This window comes from Panthera leo, chromosome B2 (genome assembly GCF_018350215.1).
Source record: "Panthera leo isolate Ple1 chromosome B2, P.leo_Ple1_pat1.1, whole genome shotgun sequence".
NCBI lineage: Eukaryota > Metazoa > Chordata > Mammalia > Carnivora > Felidae > Panthera > Panthera leo.
In genome coordinates this window covers 17,954,183-17,975,450 of record NC_056683.1, presented here as the reverse complement: position 1 = coordinate 17,975,450, position 21,268 = coordinate 17,954,183, and the positions used below count along the sequence as shown (strand labels likewise).

Sequence of the window (21,268 nt, the reverse complement as noted above, 5' to 3'; positions counted from 1 at the left end):
TGGGCGCAGAGGTGATGTCACGACGATACTACGCAGAAAGCGCTTTGGGCATCATGTGGCCCCCAAAACAAGTAAGGTGAAGATCATGACAGCTTATCCACCTCCGTAGAAACGAAGCCCTTCTGCTCCCTTCTACAGACCGTTGTTGAGATTACACTCTAAGTGCAGTTTTCTTAGAGGAACAGAAATTCATTGATGTCCGGGGGTGAGAATTTATAGTACGTGTAATACTAACAAAGCAAGCATAGGTTGAACTGTGGGACACAAATATGCACCCTGCAATTTATTGAGTGACCAAGCCACAGGTCTGTACTGGTTCCCACGTTTTTCAGAACTCCATCTCACCCAGTCGCTGCCTCCAACTTAGAATTTGGGACATGAACGTCGATCTAATGCTCAAGCTGGGATGGAGAATCATCTGTTCTTTTTGGTCACCCATTACCATTCCCTTCTATTATTTCGCACAAACGCAAATGCATCAGAGCTCAGGACTTAAGAGAATGAATGGTGCACGTTGCACGGGGTCTCAGGAAAACCGGGAGGATCAGAACCAGCGTTTCCCACGTTTCCTACATGAGTACCAAGAAGGAGAGAGAGCATCAGATAGACTGGGTTGATGAAAAACAAACCAAAACCGATTGGGACTAGTTCTTTCTTTATTTTTTTAATGTTTATTTCGAGAGAGAGTATGTGAACGAGAGGGGAAGGGGCAGAGAGCGGGAGAGAGTGAATCCCGAGCAGGCTCTGTGCTGGAGTCCAACACGGGGCCCAAACTCACAAACCGTGAGATCATGACCTGAGCCGAAATCAAGAGGCGGATGCTTAACCAACTGAGCCGCCCAGGAACCCTGATACTAGTCCTTAAAAATGTTTAGCATTGTTGAAGATTCTATTTTACATAACTGTGAATGCTTCTCTGGCATCAGCGGGCTTTGTAACAGTGCCAAAAAGTTCAGGTGAGGTGCAATTAAGGATTCAACTGCAGCAAAGCACTAAATTATAAATGTTCTTCGCTCTGCAACTATAAATTCAGGGAGCTGTAGATTCAGAGAAAAGTCAGCCAGCCGTTAGAGATGCATTTCCGTACAAATCCAAACCACAATGAGATACCACCTCACCCCTGTCAGAATGGCTAACATTAACAACTCCGGCAACGACAGATGTTGGTGAGAATGCAGAGAAAGGATCTCTTTTGCACTGCTGGTGGGAATGCAAGCTGGTGCAGCCACTCCGGAAAACAGTATGGAGGTTGCTCAAAAAATTAAAAATAGAACTACCCTATGACCCAGCAATTGCACTGCTAGGCATTTATCCACGGGATACAGGGGTACTGTTTCGAAGGGACACATGCACCCCCATGTTTATAGCAGCACTATCAACAATAGCCAAAGTATGGAAAGAGCCCAAATGTCCATCGATGGATGAATGGATAAAGAAGATGTGGTATATATACACAATGGAGTATTACTTGGCAATCAAAAAGAATGAAATCTTGCCATTTGCAACAACGTGGATGGAATTGGAGTGTATTATACTAAGCGAAATTAGAGAAAGACAAATATTATATGACTTCACTCATATGAGGAATTTAAGATACTGAACAGATAACATAAAGGAAGGGAAGCAAAAATAATATAAAATCAGGGAGGGGGACACAACAGAAGAGACTCGTAAATATGGAGAACAAACAGAGGGTTGCTGGAGGGGTTGTGGGCTAAACAGATAAGGGGTATTCTCGAATCTACTCCTGAAATCATTGTTGCACTGTATGCTAACTAACTTGGATATAAATTAAACAATAAATAAAGTAATTAATAAAAAAACACATTTTTTTCATACAAGTTTTCAGTGAATAAAACTTAAAAGGGCACATCGAAGGAAACACAAGCCAATACAATTTTTGAAGAACAGAAAAGAAAAAACAAAAGGAAAGAAAAGACATGCATTTCCCGGGGCGGTGCCTGGGTGGCTTAGGCCGTTAAGCACACAAGAAATATTATGTAAACAGGTATTTGGGTTGATCCAATTCTATTTTGGGTCCTATTGACAAGACTGTATGCATCTGAATCATGCTCTAGAACTGGATTTAGAAAACAAGTAAGACTTGACTCACCTAGTTCTGGAGAATTTCCACAAGAATGGCCCTATCATCGTTTCCTGCTCCTGAGGCTTACAAAATAAAATTGACAATCACCTCATCAATGCGTCAGCTTTCAACTGGGGTGGGAAAAACAACACGAGATACTAACTCCAGTCTTGTGTTCTAAGGTGATGATTGGGAAGACAATGCCCAATGAGGACCCGGTGGCCCCGTGGCAATGATAGTAAACGCAAGACACGGGCTGCACACGGGCATCGCCCTGGTGTTCTCAGGAAAAGTCAGAACGTGTGCGTCTATGGGCAAGAGGTAAATAGACTGCCTGACATGAAAACACTGTGTTTACAAAGCAGTCTAAAATATTATGCTGTCTTTTAGAAAAAAAAAATTTTTTAATGTTTATTTATTTTTAAGAGACAGAGAGGGAGATACAGAATCCGAAGCAGGCTCCAGGCTCTGAGCTGTCAGCACAGAGCCCGACGCGGGGCTCGAACCCACCGGCTGTGCGATCGTGACCCGAGCCGAAGTCGGATGCTTAACCGACTGAGCCACCCAGGCGCCCCTATTATGTGGTATTTATAACGAAGATGCATTGAGAAAATAGAGACGTCGGCTGTACCCACGTGTACATACACAAAGATGAGAAATCCTTAATACTTGGAATCTCACACTAATGTGATCAGGGAAACAGGGAAATGAAAACTAGAGCTCTCTCGATCAATAAATATTTGATCGTCTAGCCCGGGCAGACGATGGTGGGAGCCATAAACAGACAAGAGAGATGCGAGTGCAGCGCTAACTTCTGTGAGTGGGCACGGCACACTCTCACCCCCACATGCATCAAGCTACCAAATAAAGTAAAAGTGATCCCTGCTGTCTTTGACAGATCATCTAACTGGCATAGACTCACGGAGCAAAGAATAAGGGAAGTGTAAAAAAGGTTGCAAAGGAGAAGTGATGATTGCGTCATTTTCTTGACTCATGAAGGGGGAGGGGGCTTTTGTTCCCTCTCCTCTCTGCAGCCCTGGGTGTCGCTGGGCGTGGCCATGAACTCTTTATATGTTGTCTCATGACTGACCTATGAAGGCGGTAAAATTCATTTTTTTACACAGGGATACTCCTTTGGAAGCGCTCGTACGTTTGTAAAGCCTCTCTCCTTGAGTTCTGGAACCTCCCAGACCGAGACAACCTTTCTCTCCTACCTCTCAGGGCGTCAGTCTACTCCAAGGGTGCCCAACTTGGGCCGGGTGTGAAATCAACCTGACATTTCACTAACTTCAGTTTTAGCCTTGACACAATTTCTGGGTAACCACAACTGTTCCTTTTGGGGGTGGCTTTTTTTTTTTTTTTAATTAACCTTTATTCACCAAGTCCCCCCAGTCGCTTTGTGTAGTAAGTTAGGCGGTGACATAAGTTTGCTAATGTACCTTTTAAAGGACCTCACCTCGCCGCAGAGAAAATTAAGCCCTGGAAAGAATTTGGCTCAGCAGCCAGTCATATGCCTTGCTAAAATAGCACAGCCGGCCAATATAGGGAGGAGGGTGTGTGTGTGGAAAAAGACAGGGTTAAGCAATTAATTTTTAAGCACTAAATATTTATTGACAGAGTGTCTCTCCAGGCAGTGTTCACATGCTTAGATCTGAAGCTTTTAACTTGGCAGTGCTGTTTAAGCAAACAAAGTCAGTCAGTTGAACGCAATGATTAACAGGAAGTTGGGGAGCTGACATAGTGGGCAACCTTTGTCCGGGAGAAGAAGCTACGGTAGAAATCTTAGAGGGATCACTTGCGGAATGGTGACCTCACCCTTCGGTGATTTTAATGTGGGGACGGGGGGACACATCAGAATCAGAATCTTCCCGAGGCAGCTGGTTTTCGTGTGGTAACAGGTGGCAGGTTCATCGGAGAGAGAGCAGAGCAGATGTCCCCAGGAGCTACTTCAGAAATGTGTCATAGAGAGGTTGAAATGAAACACAGCCGTGAATGAGCCGGAAAGGAAGAAAGAAAAAGGACAAAACCGTCTCCTGGAAGGGCCCAGAGCAGTCGATCAGAATTGCGAGTCCCCAGAGGATGATTTACGGATTCCGGAGGCAATGTAAGTTAAATATATCTACACTCTGATCCGATCTCAAGAGGCATTTACTCACTTTCTGGCTTTGAATGATGGTCTCTTGGAAGCATTGTCTTTTTAGTGTGTCTCTTATCATGGCCCTGATCTTTGTATTTGTTTATAAGAACGAGTTAAGGGAGGATAAGCATTTTCTGAGGGCATCTCTGTCCAACGCCTCGCTGTTAGCAGAAGTCTGTCATCAGATTTTTAAGGGGAAGTTATTTTACCCAACAGAGAATGCCCTGAAAACTACCTTCCGTGAATCTACCTGTTATGACTACATGGCTCAAAGTCACTATATAACAGAAACGCTCTCTAAGGAAGAAGCGGGGTTCCCTTTGGCTTACACAGTGACCATCCACAAAGACTTTGGCACTTTTGAGAGACTCTTTAGGGCGATTTACATGCCCCAAAACGTCTACTGTGTTCACGTGGATGAAAAGGCGACGGATACATTTAAAAATGCGGTGAAGCAATTACTAAACTGCTTCCCAAATGCTTTTCTGGCTTCTAAAATGGAGCCAGTGGTCTATGGTGGGATTTCCAGGCTCCAGGCCGACCTGAACTGCATCAAAGATCTCGCGGCCTCCGAGGTGCCATGGAGGTACGCCATCAACATGTGTGGGCAAGATTTCCCCCTGAAAACCAACAAGGAGATAGTTCAGTATCTGAAAGGATTTAAAGGGAAAAACATTACCCCAGGGGTGCTGCCCCCCAGTCATGTTATCGGACGGACTAAATATGTCCACCGAGAGCTATTACACCAAAAAAACTCCTACGTGATTAAAACGACAAAATTAAAAACTCCACCTCCTCACAACATGACCATTTACTTCGGCACTGCCTATGTGGCCCTCACGAGGGAATTCGCCAACTTTGTCCTCCAAGATCAGCATGCACTCGACTTGCTTTCCTGGTCCAAGGACACCTATAGCCCCGATGAACATTTCTGGGTGACGCTCAATAGGATTCCAGGTACGAGTGTGTCTCTTAACTTTTGTTCTTGTGAGTAAACGTTGCACGATCGGTACTGAATAAAAAAAAAAAAAAAAAAAAATTAAAAAAAAAAAAGTTGAATGGGGAAGACCGTTACCGTTTTAAATGTTAATCAAAAAATCTTTCCAGCAGTTCTGCTCCCAGATGTAACTCATGATCCGACTCATCTCCATGCCACAGATGAGGAAACTGAGACATAGTGATGAGCAGGGCAGAGCTAGAGCTCAACCGTCTGACTTGATTTTGCTGCTATGCCACGCTGCCTTTTTGGATTCGTAGACTCACTTCAAATGTGTGGGGCAGTCTCGAGACAGGCCAAAGGGTTGAGGGCAAAGCTGGCTGTGCCTATAAAAGATCAAACCCAATTCTCCTTTAAGGGTGATGTTATTTACAATCGGGAATAAAGCTCATAAAGTAAATTTGCATGGCAGTTCGGACACTTTTTTTTTTTAAATTTTTAATGTTTATTTATTTTTGACAGAGAGACACGGAGTGTGAGCAGGGGAGGGGGCAGAGAGAGGGGGAGACACAGAATCCGAAGCAGGCTCCAGGCTCTGAGCTGTCAGCACAGAGCCCGACGCGGGGCTGGAACTCACAAACTGTGAGATCGTGACCTGAGCCGAAGTCGGTCGCCTAACCAACTGAGCCACCCAGGCACCCTCGGACATTTTAATAATACTTTTGCTCCTGTTGCAAATTCCCATCCTTTCAACATGGGAGCAGGGGACGACTTCAAAATTTTTTATTTGCAAGTTCTTTCCTGGAATCAAACCAGACATGTAGAGGGGCTTAAAGGAATGTGATTGCATGAATGTGCTCAAGGTACCCAGCTAGCACGCGATCCTGCCCATTGTATAAACCAGGTCTCGTAAGCCTGGTATTCCTTTAACTTGATTTCAATTAGCTCTCAGTGGTTACTAAATTAACTGTACCTTCCCTTTGGTCCACGTTCTAAATGAGTTGAATGATCTCAAGTTGTTGACACTGAACTGATTCAGTCCTGCTAGTTCAAATCAAAATAGGAATTCAGATTCACAGCCAAGGGAAAAGCAACTGGAATCAATATGACGATCAGATTCACGGTTTCTTGAGCTTGTTGCTTCATTAAGGCCAAGTACCATTTCCCAAAGGGCCTGACCACCTGGGTGGACTTCGCCTTAAATGTTCATTCATTCCGTGTCCAGGTAATTCTCAGAGACGCCCAGGGCTGCGAACCAGGTGCCTGTTTTAGATGTTGTTATACAAAACTTCATAGACCTAGAAACCTGTTTTTTCTCCCCAACCACTTGAAAACAACCTCTTTATTTATTTTTAAGATTTTTTAAAATTTTTATTTAAAAGAAAAATTTTTTTCAATGTTTATTTATTTTTGAGAGACAGAGACAGTGTGAGTGGGGGAGGGGCAGAGAGAGAAGGAGACACAGAATCCGAAGCAGGCTCCAGGCTCTGAGCTGTCGGCACAGAGCCTGATGTGGGGTTTGAACTCACGAACCGTGAGATCACGACCTGAGCCGAAGTCAGACACTTAACCAACTGAGCCACCCAGGTGCCCCTAAGATTTATTTTTAATTGAGGTATAATTGATATATAACCTATTAGTCTCGGCTGTAAAGCATGGCTTACTGTGTGTAGATATTGCAAAATGGTTACCACTATAAATTTTATTTTTCCCGTGATGAGAACTTGTTTGTATGTGTGATGAGAACTTTTAAGAGCTTTCTGAATAGCAATTTTCAAATATATTGTCGGAGAGGAAAAAATTTACCTCTTCTCTTCAAAGTTCTTCTGGCTGGTCTAAAAATTCATTTGACATGCGAGGAATTAAGGGGAAGGGGGGAAAAAAACCCAAAATTTAATTACGGCATGAAGAGACCCAGTAATGAAAGTGAGACCCAGAGAAATGACGAGGGCATCCAGCTTTTATACATTTTAGACAAAGAGACAATAAATCTGTGAGGAATTGACAGGACAAAGAAAACTTATTTTGGGGAGCTTCAATCAGTAAGAAATTCTAAACAGGATTTGGGCTGAGATAGTGAATGAATAGAAGTACCAAGGTTTGTTTATATATTCTTCTCAGCTCTGAATTTCCTACCTCTGTTGATAAGGATGTATCTTCATCTCCTGATACAGGGAAAGTAGCTTTCACATGGGAGATTTACTTCCTGCTTTCTGGGCACAAAGGGGAGAGGGGAGGGTCAGGATGTTGTTTTTGTACTGACTCTTAAGTAACTTTTATTCAAAACAATCAAAATGCCAAAATGGCACATTTTGGAGTGGACTGTCCTCGGCCCCCACAATACAAAATGCTGTCATTAACGACAGTCACCATGCTGGACGCCCTCCAAACTTATTTATTTTAAAACTGGAAGTTTGCAACTTTTGACCACCTTTACCCATTTTGCCTACCCACCCCCCACCCCATCTCTGGAAACCATAAATCTGGTCTCTGTATCTGTGACTGTTTTGTTGGTGGGGGTGGTGTTGTTTTTCCCAGATTCCACATATAAATAAGATTATATGGTATTTGTCTTTCTTTGTCTGACTTATTTCATTTAGCATAATGTCTTCAAGGTCCATCCGTGTTGTCACGAATGGCAAGATTTCTTTCTTTTCTATTTTTTTTATGGCTGAGTAACATTTATATATAAAAAAAATTAATATATATATAAATTTAAATATATATTTAAAAATATGTTATTTATATTTTTATATAATATAAAAATATATATAAGTAATAACTATATTATTTATATATTATGTATATATTTACATAAAAATATAACATATTTAAATATATTAATATATAAATATAATCTATATATTATATATATTTTATATATATTTAAATATATATTTAAATATATATAAAAATATATATATATATAAATATATATTTAAATATATATTTTTTATATATAAATGTTACTCAGCCATAAAAAAATAGAAAAGAATGAAATCTGGCCATTCGTGACAACATGGATGGACCTCGACGACATTTATTTATTTATCCATGCGCCCACTTACGGATACTTAGGTTGTTTCCATGTCTTGGCTGTCGTAAATAATGCTGCAGTGAACATGGACTGCCATATCTTTTTCATCTAGTGTTTTTGTTTTTTTCAGATAAATATCTAGAAGTGGATTGCTGGATCATAGGATAGTTTTATTTTTAATTTTTGGAGGAACCTCCATATTGTTTTCCCTGGTGGCTGCACCAACTTACAGTCTTACCGACAGTACAAGAAGGTTCCCTTTTCTCCACATCCTCGTCAAGACTTGGTATTTCTTGTCCTTTGATAAACTGCCATTCAAGCAGGTGTGAGGTGATATCGCATAGAATGTTTTTTAAAATGTGGTTTTCCAAAAGCTGGGAGACGTGACGTTGTAGAGATAAAAGAAATCAGGGCTCAAGAAAGTGTGGTGGGGGAGTCATGACCATATAGTTGTCTATGTGGAATTCAGTGTCCAGAATGAAGGAGGTAAGAGCCCCACTTCTCTCTCACATGTTGCTAGGATCAAGTATGATGCACGCTGTTCAGGTATAATCACCATGCTTTAAGGGAGGCATTGACAAAGCGGCTTCCAAAGATAGCTTTGGAAAAAGGCCAAACCCCATTTTTTTTCTCTACAAAGGACTAAGACAAACAAAAGGCATATTCGATCTGAAAAAGATTTGAAGAAGAATCGCTATCTTCACATAATGAAAAGATTTGTGCATTTGGGAGCAGAATCCAGGGTTAGTGGTGGGAGATATAAAAACCCATCAGTCTGGGATTAGAATGGGTAGTTTCCTCAGTGGTGCACAAGCCCAAGGGACATGGAGACACAGAGAAGGAGAAATGCTGTAAAGGCGCCTCATTTATCAAGTGTTAGACAAGATGGCCTTGTCTTTTCCACTCCGAGGGTCTGTGATTCTAAAGGAGGATTCTAAGCAGACACCCCAGCTTCTCAACCTGATTTACCTGTTGGAGATGGACTTTTACACCTCTGGTTATCGGTTACAGATCAGTGAAACAATGGAAAACAAATGTGCTGCTCCATGCTTTTCAAAAATGTAGAGGAGTGAGCCCTTGAAGTCGTTTCTGTCTTATGTGTATGTCGGATCCTTTCTGGAAGCCAGTGTCCCTTCCCTGGAGCGGGCCTGAGTAGAGTGCTTGGTCATGAGGAGGGAAGGGAACCGAAAACTTAAGTGGCTGTCTTGTTTAACTACTGCTCTTGCTGTGTGGAAGTCTGAGTCCGTTCTATTTTGAGGGTACTTCTAGTTGACATACGAATTGGTGGTTGGTGGTTTAGGACATTTTAAGATTATTGTAGTTGACTGTAGTGATTGGGGGCTTATTAGGCTTCTCAAAGAAGTCATAGGTCAGGGGAAAGAAATCTCACAGACAAAATGGCCTCATGGGGAACTAGAGCAACGCCACCCAGTAGAAATATACTGTGAGCCATAAATGTAATTTTATTTTATTTTTATTTTTTAATGTTTTTTTTTTTTTTAATTTTTTTTTTTAACGTTTATTTATTTTTGAGACAGAGAGAGACAGAGCATGAACGGGGAGGGTCAGAGAGAGGGAGACACAGAATCCAAAACAGGCTCCAGGCTCTGAGCTGTCCGCACAGAGCCCGACGCGGGGCTCGAACTCACGGACCGCGAGATCATGACCTGAGCCGAAGTCGGCCGCTTAACCGACTGAGCCACCCAGGCGCCCCATTTAATGTTTATTTTTAAGAGAGAGAGAGAGCGTGTGTGGGGGGGGGGGGGGGGAGAGGCAGAGAGAGATGGGAGACGTAGAATCCGAAGCAGGCTCCAGGCTCTGAGCTGTCAGCACAGAGCCCGACGGGAGGGGTGGCTCGAACCCACGAACCATGAGATCATGACCTGAGCCGAAGTCGGACGCCTAACTGACTGAGCCAGCCAGGTGCCCCCATAAATGTAGTTTTAGATTTTCCAGCAGCCACATTAGAGAGCAAGAAAAATCAACAGGTGCCATTAATTTAAGTAATATATTCTGTTTAACCCCGTATACCCCAAATATCATTTGGACACGTGGCTGGGAGCTACGGTAACGGGTGTACCTGTACCAGGCGCCCTCCCCACTCTGGGTAAAATGGTCGGATGATAGCAACGCCATCGCAGCAACGCTGAGAAGTCAGCCACGCTTGTGTCCCAGCGTCTTCATCCCTGTTCCCTTCCTTTGCTTTGCCTGCTTCTTCTTCCTTATCTGAAATTCCTACCCCTGCCTCAGAGCTTCCACTCGTCTCCGGTGCCCCCTGCCCCATGGCTTATACTTTCTGCGTCTTTCCACTCTGCTGCCAGAGCCTGTGCGGTTCTGTTTATACCAATTTCTCACTGTGTCCCCTTCAGATACACCCAGAGTCTTGCTTTGCGTCACGTGGGAACGGCACGGTGAGCATCTCTGTTCTCATTTCGCATCACTTCATAGGGTGCCTCGGCCTTCTCTATAGATGACTGACCTTCGTCTGGGTCCCAAGTTGCTGCAGTCAGCGTGACCCAGGTGGCTGCGTCATGTGGCTTAAAGCGCAAAACGAGACGTGGCCCCCCTGTCCATACAGTAAGTTCCTTAAGGAGCGGCAGGTCCTCTGGAAAGCCTCAGAAGGTAAGAACTTGTGCCTAGTCCAGAGGAGAAGGTGCTCAGGAGGACAAAAGGGGCACAGAAAGGGGGTTCGCGTGTGGTCTTGAAGTGATTGCCCCACCCGCCACCCCCAATAAATAGAAATTTAAAAAAATAAAGAAGTTGCCTAATAAATTTCACAAGCTGTTGTGAAGTCAGGGCTTCCTGCCCTTCCTGCTTCCTCTCTCTACCTCCATCTCCTGCCCCCCTCTAAACTCTCTCCTCCCCCACCTCTTTTCTTTATTCCAGTCCGCAACAAGATGGCACCCTCTTAATCCTCTGACATAGCTGGGCATGATTTCCAGTTGTGGAAAAGATCCATCTGGAGACACCTCCACTTTCCTTCTGAATTACTTCTGAGTTGCTCACCTGGGTTGCGTGGTTTTGCCTGGGATAGGGACTTTTAGGGGGTGTTGCACTGGTCCAATATTCCTTGGATTTAAAGATTTAAAAAGTGACCGATGATTTCTGCCTCACTTGCTACAAAGGAGCATTCGTAATATGATTCCGTGGGAGTTTCTTTGGAATTCACATTATAATCTGAATGAGTGAAAAAAAGAAACCTGACAGCAGGTTTTTGGTGGAGATGGGGTGGGGGGTGGGGGTCGGAAAGGAATGTCATGGTGCCTGGGGGGGATGAAACAGAGAAAGGAAGAAAACTGGAGATCATGGACCTGGAAGGCAGACTCCCTGCTTCTCATCTTTCTCTCCCCCTGGAGCCAGCCTATGGACCAGAGCTGATGGTTTTCTGTGTCATCCATGTACCCCAATGCCCTTGGTAGGGGAGGCCTGTTGCTGTCGATTCCATACTAGCTTGACTCCACCGTTATCTGAGATTGACTGATCTCTTTAGTTCCAGTCTTTATAGAAATGCGATGTTGAGATGCCAAGCTCTTGAGAGAGTCAGGGAAGAGCGGATCTGAGTCACGACGGTCCTGGGAACTCATGCTTGTGCCCCCAGTGACTGGGCTGATATCTTCTAGACCCAGACCGAATTCGTGTTCCTCAAACGCATTATGTTCACGGAGCTTCCAAGATCCACTGGGCGTAAGGGGTGGGCTTGCAGGGGGAGGAAAGTTTGGGGAGGTAAGCCTTACAAGTAGCTTGAACAATCTCTTCATGTATCTGTTAGAAAATACCAATTTTTGTCAACTTACAGGAAAGGGAATCGGTGAATGGGGAATCGGTTCTTTTCAAGGAAATGTGGTCTCTTGAGAAGAGGATAAATGGTGTGACAGACCTCACCTTTATGTAGATAACCAAGGAAATGCTAGTATCAGGGTTTTTTTTTCTCCAGAAGAGATGGGGGCACGTCAGGGGGAAGTAGTTTGCAACCTGTGAATGGTCCCATCTGTGCTGCATTTTTGTCTGCCCTCCTTCCCTGATCAATGGATTTGTTCTTGGGGTGTTCTGTGGCTCATATTCTCTCCTGAATTTTCTATTTATCCTTCCTCATGAAGTTAGGCTATTTTTTCCCGGTTCTTTTCTCTCAAGAGGATAATTCAGACCTGTGTCATCTTGCCAGTTTCACCTTGATAGGAACAGGGCACCTAGAAATACAGTGTCTTCTATGTTTTAAGTTATGGAATAACAAGCTTACTTGCTTCTGATGACCCAACAGAACCAAGGACCGCTGGAGATTTTGACTGGCTTTTTTTTTTTTTTTTTTTGAGTTTTTAAAAAGATTATAATTTCTGCAAATCAGAAATTGCCCTACGATGTAGTTTAGTTGATTAATGTGCATTTTACATAGCCCCAAGTATTACTCTCAAAAATAGTTGGCCTAATAATGATGATGTACATGAACAAGTTTGCTTTGTTAATTATGCCATCTTCTGGGATTTCTGAGGAAGAACCAGAGACATGACCCTAACTTCATTAAATTAAGATACTAATATTTGGACTTAATCAATGTAATGAAAATATTATGAATATTTAATGTTCAGAAATTACATCTCTTCCTTCGGCGACTCATCTTAATTTTATACCGAGGAAGATCAAAGTAGATTGAAGAGAGAAAAAGTAAGGGCCATCAGGCCTCACAGAACTGGAGTCAGGGGTCAATTAGAATGCATTCCAGACTTAAGAGGTCTGTGAAGTGCGTTGAATAAATGATCCAAAGATCTGTTTACCCCGGGGTGTCAGAGGTGGCTGCTATTTGCTGGTGGGATTTAAAGCAGACATCTTGGCTCCTTGTCAGCCTGTTGGAAGGATCTGGCACATTGTAGGAACTCAGTGTTCAAAAAGAGGGGACACAGACTAACTTCTTAGATACTGATTTTTGAAGGTTGAATGTTACTATTCCAAAACTTCTGTGTGTGACAACAAACAAACAAAGAAACAAATTAAAAAAAACAAACAAACCCAAAAACCATGAACGTTTGGTTTGGAAGGTGCAGGGATATTTTGCTAGAAATGGGGTCTGTGGCCCACGAGGTGACCCTCCCCCTCCCCCAGCTGTAGCTTTTCTTAGCCATGTCAAATGTGTAGAGCCTTAAGAAGTTGGTTTCTCTTTCCTCTTATTAGGAAGGAGGGTTCCATGACTGGTTGAAAGCCTCCCACTCTGCCAGGCTTCTGTCATCGAGATTGGTCCAAAGACAAATGGTCTCTCCACCCTTGCAGGGTACCATCCCCTTGTTCTGGAATGTTCTTCACTCTCCCTGTTCGTGCTCGGCACTTCTTAATATTCAGCTGATATGTCACTTCCTCAGAGAAGTTTCCCTTCTCCTTTCCTCCCCCACAGAGGCAGTCACCCTCCCCACCAACTCTACTCCTGGGTGGATTCTGTCTCCTCCCTGCATTTTAACTAAATGCGTGGATCTCAGGCTCCCACCTACCACACGTGCCCCAGACGTGAGAACGTGAACTCAATGATTGGCACCAGGACTGAGACATGTGCCTAGCCTTATCATTCTGCAGAGTTCCCATATAATGTTGACTGAGGAGCGGATGAGTCGGACAGAGGAGCCCTGTTGAGCTTGTCTAATACAAGATTTTCTACAGATGAGGACAATCCTTTTTTTTTTTCACATTTTTTTCCGTTTCTTAATTTAATTTAATTTTTTAAATTTACATCCAAATCAGTTAGCATCTAGTGCAACAATGATTTCAGGAGTAGATTCCTTAGTGCCCCTCAGTGCCCCCTTTAGCCCATCCCCTTTCCCACTCCCCACCGCCGCCAGTAACCCTCTGTTTGTTCTCCATATTTACGAGTCTCTTCTGTTTTGTCCCCCTCCCTGTTTTTATATTATTTTTGCTTCCCTTCCTTTATGTTCATCTGTTTAGTCTCTTAAAGTCCTCATATGAGTGAAGCCGTAGGATATTTGTCTTTCTCTGACTAATTTCACTGAGCATAATACCCTCCAGTTCCATCCACGTAGTTGCAAATGGCAAGATTTCATTCTTTTTGCTTGCCGAGTAATACTCCATTGTACATATGTACCACATCTTCTTTATCCATTCATCCACCGATGGACATCTGGGCTCTTTCCATCCTTTGGCTCTTGTCAATAGTGCTGCTATAAACATGGGGGTGCATGTGTCCCTTCGAAACAGCACACCTGTGTCCCGTGGACAAATGCCTACTAGTGCAATTGCTGGGTCGTAGGGTAGTTCTATTTTTAGTTTTTTGAGGAACCTCCACACTGTTTCCCAGAGTGGCTGCCCCAGCTTGCATCGCCACCAACAACGCAAAAGAGATCCTCTTTCTCTGCATCCACGCCAACACCTGTTGTTGCCTAAGTTGTTAATGGTAGCCATAAAAGGTATAATGTGGTATCAGATGACGACAATTCTTAAGCTTTGCAGAAAGTTTATTTTCTTTTCAGTTCTGGTTCAGCTTTTAAGCAGTCCACAAGGCAGGGGTCCTGTCCCCCAACTTCCCATCTCCTTTTCCAAAGGATAAGCCTATGCTGAATCCTCTGGAAAACACTCTTGGGAGTGCAGTTGGCCTGTGGGAGTTCTTAGCCATCGGATTGCTAAGGTCAGCATAATTTACCCTCTTTATGCATTTTGGAGATGGAAGTTGTGCCTTTCAGTTTGGGTCTGGAAAAGTGAAATCAACAATGAAGGGAATTCGCCAGACTCATTTTGGCCTTGAGAGGCTTTGTTTTAAAATATCCAGAAAATAAGGGCGCCTGGGTGGCTTAGTCGGTTAAGCTTCCGACTTCGGCTCAGGCCGTAATCTCCGGGTTTGTGAGTTCGAGCCCCGCATTGTGCTCTGTGCTGTCAGTGTGGAGCCCCCTTGGGATCCTCTCTCTTCCTCTCTCTCTGCCCCTCCTGTGCTCTCTCTCTTAAAAATAAACTTTATATAAAAAATAAATAAAATATCCAGAAAATATAGTCAAAGATATTTGACTACAACTTGAATTCTCTGTGTAATTGTAAGGCCCCAAACAGGCCCCTTGGCCTTCATGCCAGATCTTCCCCTGGGCCCTTCTTTGCCTGGAAAAATCCTGATTTTCTTTGAAGGGTGGAGCTGAGTTGTACCATCGCTGTGAACCTTTGACAAGCCCCAGCCCCAGGCCGAATCCACCTTTGTCCTCTGTGCCCCGGCTGCTCTGTTTTTGCCAAATAGATAGCCCTTATCTTCTTTGGTTTTGTCATTTTAGCAGCTGCCTGGCCTCATGGAATGTAGGCCTGGAGGGTCCTGAGGGCTTTACCTTTTTGCCAGCCTCAACCCACACAAAGCTGGGTGTCAGATTGAATTTAATTCACCTTATGTTGTCACTACGAAATAAATAGGGTGTTGCTTTCAGGCAAATCCAGAAGTTTCCTACTGTCCATGTCTGGACAGCCTACAAGAGTCTGATGGAAATTGCCAGCTGCTTTGTCAACCCTGGGTTTAGGTGCTGTGAAGCCTTTCCAGAAGCCGTGAGTCCTTACAATGTCAGGAACTGGACAGATAACCTTTTCTCTTCCCCTAAATTCACAGCTTCTTTGAGGCAGTATTTACATATCGCAAAATCGAGGTATGCAATTCAGCCATCCAGTTCACACACCTCGAAGCACCAAATTCCCCCATTTCAAGTCTTCAACTCAATGAGTTTTAGGATGTTTATAGAGATGTGCAACCATGACCCCAGCCTAATTTAGATTATTTTCGTCACCTCGTGTGCATTTACGGCCACTTTCTATTTCCACACCCAAACCCCACTTTTCTGTCTGCCTGGGTATGCCTTTTTTGGACATTAAATATAAATCAAATGATATGTGTTTTGTCATGTCGGGCCCTTTCTACTTTGTGTGCTATTTTGAATCAGTACTTTACTCCTTTATATGGACGACCTACTATTCCATAATATGGTTATAACACATTCTGTGTATTCATCCGTTGATAGAACATTTGGGTTGTGTCCACCCTTTGGCCCCTAGGAATGATGCTACTGTGAACATTCCCGAACGAGTCTTTGTATAGACATGTACTTTCTTTTCTCCTGAGTAGATTCCAAGAGTGAGATTGCCGATCCATATGGTAACTCTCTGTTTGGCACTTTGAGGAGCTGTCAAGCTGGTTTCCAAAGCAGGTGCAACCTCTCACGTTCCCACCGGCGGTCGGTGAGGGTTCCAATTACTCCACAGCGTCACCAGCCCTTGTTACTGCCTGTCTTTTTTATTTACACCATTCTAGAGGGTGTGAAATTATATCTGCGGTGTAGGTTTGCCCCACTCAAACGAACAACAACGTTGAACGCCTTTACACATGCTTGGTGGCTTTTGGTATATCTTCTTCGGAGAGGATGAACTCCCTTTTGGACATTATTTCTTTGAATCTTGGTATTATTGCAATCCTATTTTATAGACGGAGAAACCGAGGTATGGAGAATTTGTGGTACTTGCCCAAGGACACCTGGCGTGGAAGTACCATAGCCAAGATGGTTAAATTCATTTTGAAGATGGTGTGGATTAAGAGATGAAGTTGTCCAACACTGAGTTAAGGACACATTGCATGGCCAGAGCGTTAGGGTTTCTGCCTCTTGAATCCTCTGATAAGCAATCGGCTAAGACTCTTTTAAAAAATAAATATGGCGGGGGACCTGGCTGGCTCCATTGGTGGAGTCATGTTGATCCCCTGGTCGTGAGTTCGAGCACCATGTTGGGTGTAGAGACTGCTTAAATAAATACACTTAAAAAAAAGAAAACCTTTAAAAAGTAAGTAAAGCAATCCATGTAATTGAGACGTTCTTAGAATACGTGGTTGCGGTGATATGACCCTTTTTCTCTGGGTTTATGCAAACCATAATTCCTCTTCTTTTTAAGAACCGAATGGCTGCAATTCCTTCCTTTCTAATAAAACCCTGTTGGCTATTTCAGTCCATGTCCTTATCTTTGCTCTTCTCTAGAAGTGAGAGGAAGGGTTTGTACGGGAGTCCTGGTTAGAGTTTCTACAGCTTTGAGTCTTTGTTCCTTCCATTTCTCAAGAGTCACCCGATGGCTGTGGTCTCCATTTTGGGGTGTGTTCACTGTCATTCGAACACCAAGAAAAGCAGGAGGGGGGTTTGTTTGAAGCCACATCGGTCTACTGCTTCCAATACTAATTCTTGTGTTACTGAGCTTGACAAATTTAGGGCAGTGTCTGACAGGGTTTCATAACCATTTTTTACCTCAGAGGATTTGTAAATGTGTCTCTGTGTGTAGTTTTCTCCTTATTAGGAATGAAGTGAACTTCAGATTCCTGCAATGCATACAATCCTGCCTCACCCCCTTCTTGCCTTGGTGAAAGATCGTAACAATTTTTATGGAAGGTAAAGCCACCCTTGTAGAATTTTCCATGCACATGCTGAGCCGTGTGCAGCTGTTTTTAGCAGCTCTTGGGACTTTACAGGGCTCAGTCCTGTTCTGTCTGACTCCAGTGTCTTCGGTCTCATGAATCAGGCAAAAGCCAGGCGAGGGCTGAGGCTTGAGGCTCTGGTGTTTACTCTCTCTGAAGCCATAAAAGGGAAGGTTGAGACAGCAGGGGAAAGGAAATCAATGACAAAGCAGGATTGGGAATGAAAGAACACGCAATGATAGGTCGCTATTGACAAAATGTGCGTCCTGAGAGTAGAGACCTTGACTTGTTCTGAAGGTCATAGTACCCAGCACAGCCGAATGCACAGTGCAGCTGGAAACAGCTGGGCCTTTTTCCAAAGTGTGTAGCGTGCTTTTAGCTTCTTCCCAAACTGTCTCCTGTAACAGCAACCTCTCTCCTGGTTATGGTTTGTGCTCACAGCTGTGCCTGTGTGTGCCAGTGGGCTGGCGGTGGTCACAGACAAGCTGCATGTTTATATGTATATATATATATATATATATATATATATATATACACACGTGTGTGTGTATATATATATATACACGTATATATACACATATATATTTTTAAACTGGTGCCAGACAAATCATTGTTTTCAATATACGTCATGGGGTAGAAACTGCGGAAAAGTATTCCCTTAATAAAGCATCCCACAGTAGAGCCTACATTTCAGAATCTCAGAGGGGCAAGATTTCCAGTTGTTCGTAAAATGTAGGGAAGAGCTGAATCCAGTAACGGAGCGTCGATCTTCAGGTAGCATCATTATCCTCTGTTAATGCCACAAAATGGGGATATTTCCACATTCTGGACAGCCCCAACATTGGCAGTTTTGTTGACGTCAGTAATGCACATTGTATCAAAGAAGAAATTCTGTAGACCAAATGCTTTCTCAAGGAGAAAGCAGAAAGACTTGACATTGAGGCTTCATTGAGTGAGTCATTTAAGTGCCACAAAAATCCTCTGAGGGAGGGAGATATCATTACTTGGAACTTGCAGATGTGGAAACTGAGGCCTCAGAAGGTAAAGTGATTTAATCTAGGCTTGTTTGACCTTTAATTCAGGATCGGTCTAATCCACCATGCTGCCCTGTAAGAGCTCCCACAGCTGAAGCAGTGTATTTAAAATTTGTTTTTTTAACGTTTATGTATTATTGAGAGAGACAGAGCGTGAGCAGGGGAGGCGCAGAGGGAGAGGGAGACACTGAATCCGAAGCAGGCTCCAGGCTCTGAGCTGTCAGCACAGAGCCCGACGCGGGGCTCGAACTCACAAACCGCGAGATCATGACCTGAGCTGAAGTCGGACGCTTAACTGACTGAGCCACCCAGGCGCCCCTGAAGCAGGGTATTTAATGGAAACATGACTGGGGGAAAAAGAGAGAGAGAGAGAGAGAGAGAGAGAGAGAGAGAGAGAGAGAGGAACCAAAAACCAAACTCTTAATTAAAGAGAACTGATGGTCACCAGAGGGAAGGTGGATGGGAGAATGGGTGAAATGGGTGATGGGGATTAAGGATTGCACCTGTGATGAGCACTGGGTAAAACCGTTGAATCGTTGAATCACTCTATTGTGCACCTGAAACTAATACAAGAGTGTATGTGAACTCTACTGGAATTAAAATCTTTAAAAAAAAAAAACCTAACCAAAAGATACTCTCCTACGTGCTCCAGCACAATGATCCAATGACACATCACCACTCTTTCAACCACAGACCCTATTCCAGTCTTACTGGTTATCCTAAAAATGTCCTTCATAAACCTGGCATCTGATCAACACTCTCAAGCTGCCCTAGCGGTCCTACCTCTTTAATCTCCTCAAATTTGAAACAATTTCTCCGTCTGTCGGTGTCCTCTCACATCTTATCATTTTCGAAGAGTGCAGTCCTGATGTTTCCTCATGATTAGATTCAAGTTATGCCTCTTGGGTAGAGATACCAAAGAAATAATGCTGTGGAAACACGTTAGTTGACATTCATCTATAAGGTAGAGCCTTCTCTTCTTCCCGTGTGTTTGTTTGTTCATATCCCTGTGAACACGGATTCCCATTTCACTCACTGGGTTCCAATCCACTACAACCTGTAGTTATCTTTCTGCTGAAATGATCCCAGGCTTAGCCAACGGGGGCTCCTTCAAGCTGGCTGTTGTGTCCCTTCAACACCGTGATTCTTTGAGAACTTCCTTCCTTGCATCTAACCTGTCTTGGAACCAGTCATTTTCTTCAAGGAACCCAGTTCCATTTCATAGAGAACGATATTTAGAAGCCACGGTCTGGGCCCTCAAGCGCATGATTACTTCTACGTCCTTTCAGGGCTCTGAGCTAGAAAAAAATGCACGTGTGTGTAGGCATAACATCGGTCTACGCGCATGACACACACTCACGCGTGTGCATTCTCGAACAGGTACTCCAAGTCATTCACATATTCACACGCACATGCCCGTCTATAGTTTAGGTTTCCAAATAGATATTACAACCACAAGTTCACACTGAGATCTCCAGTGCCAATCCAACAACACGGGGTTTCTTCCCGCCACTTCCTTCCCTAGCAGCGAGGAACCCAGCCCTGGTTCGCCTCAGTGCCTTCACGGATTTCCTCGCTCCCGCCCTGGGAAATCAGTCCTCCTCGGGGTGCTTAGCTGAAATGCCCACCCCACAACGTGCTCCCAGGATCCACCTCCCCCCTGGCTGTAGCTTTAGCCCCTGGGAGAGACCGGGAGCTCGGAATGAATTTTGATACTTTCATAAACTTAGTTGTGTTGGGAGGCCGTTCAGTACGTCAATATGTAAAACACAAAGTTTGGCTCCAACTCTACCTGACATCATGAGCTTTGGTAATATGTTGGGCCTCTTTGAGTCTCACTTGCTCATCTGTAAAATGGGGCTAATGACGGTGCTTACTTTGCAGAGTTGCTGTGAGCCTTGAATGATGCTCTCTGTGAAATGCTGACCGACGACTTGGCACCTGCCGAGTATCATCTCAAGTGTTATCTTTATCAGTGTTGTATGGGTCAGCGACCCAGCAGGAAACCCACATTGTACTTAGAAATTAGGCTAAGCAAGAAAGACTTACCACAGGGACTATTTCTGAAGGTGTGGGCAGAGTGGAGGGAAACTCTAAGGGGTATTACAAAACCGAGGGCCAGTAATAGCGGAACTATTACCATTTCTCGACCTGAAAGGAGTGGTTGGAAAAAAGTGCTGTGGCCAGGGGCCCTTTGAGAAGAACTTCAGTCAAAGGAGGCAGCTCTCCTACTGAAGATGGCAAGAAAAGAGCTGGGGAGCCAGCCACTTGAGCCCTGTCTTGTGCCCTCATTGGCAAACCCAATGGGAGCCAGAGCTGCTTGACCCTGTATGTCAGCCTTCTTACAGGGTGGAGAACAGAGGGAGGGATCTACAAGGGCCAAATGGAGGGGTGTCTGGCTGGCTCAGTCCAGAGAGCATGTGACTCTTGATCTCAGGGCTGGGAATTCGAGCCCCACATTGGGTGTAGAGGTTATTTACGAATAAAATCCTTAAAAGTATATCAACGGGGGTGCCTGGGTGGCTCAGTCAGTTGACCATCCAACTTCGGTTCAGGTCATGATCCCGCGGTTCGTGAGTTCAAGCCCCACATCGGGTTCCCTGCTGTCAGCCTGTCCGTGCGGAGCCCGCT

The 21,268-nt window shown here is 44.0% G+C and overlaps 1 protein-coding gene across 3 annotated transcripts in view; it reads left to right on the top strand.

The window, feature by feature from the left end:
• The first annotated feature begins 3,166 nt into the window (after positions 1 to 3,166).
• GCNT2 (glucosaminyl (N-acetyl) transferase 2 (I blood group)) overlaps positions 3,167 to 21,268 on the top strand; it is an 81,946-nt gene continuing 63,844 nt past the window's right edge. Inside the window, exons 1-2 of one of the 3 annotated variants that reach the window (XM_042937925.1) lie at positions 3,172 to 5,180; positions 5,334 to 5,702. In XM_042937925.1, coding sequence (XP_042793859.1) covers positions 4,256 to 5,180; positions 5,334 to 5,401 — 993 coding nt within the window. In that variant the 5' untranslated portion in view covers positions 3,172 to 4,255 and the 3' untranslated portion in view covers positions 5,402 to 5,702. Of the gene's footprint in view, positions 5,181 to 5,333; positions 5,703 to 21,268 lie in introns of those variants that run through there. The other 2 variants (XM_042937922.1, XM_042937924.1) reach the window with 2 other exon arrangements.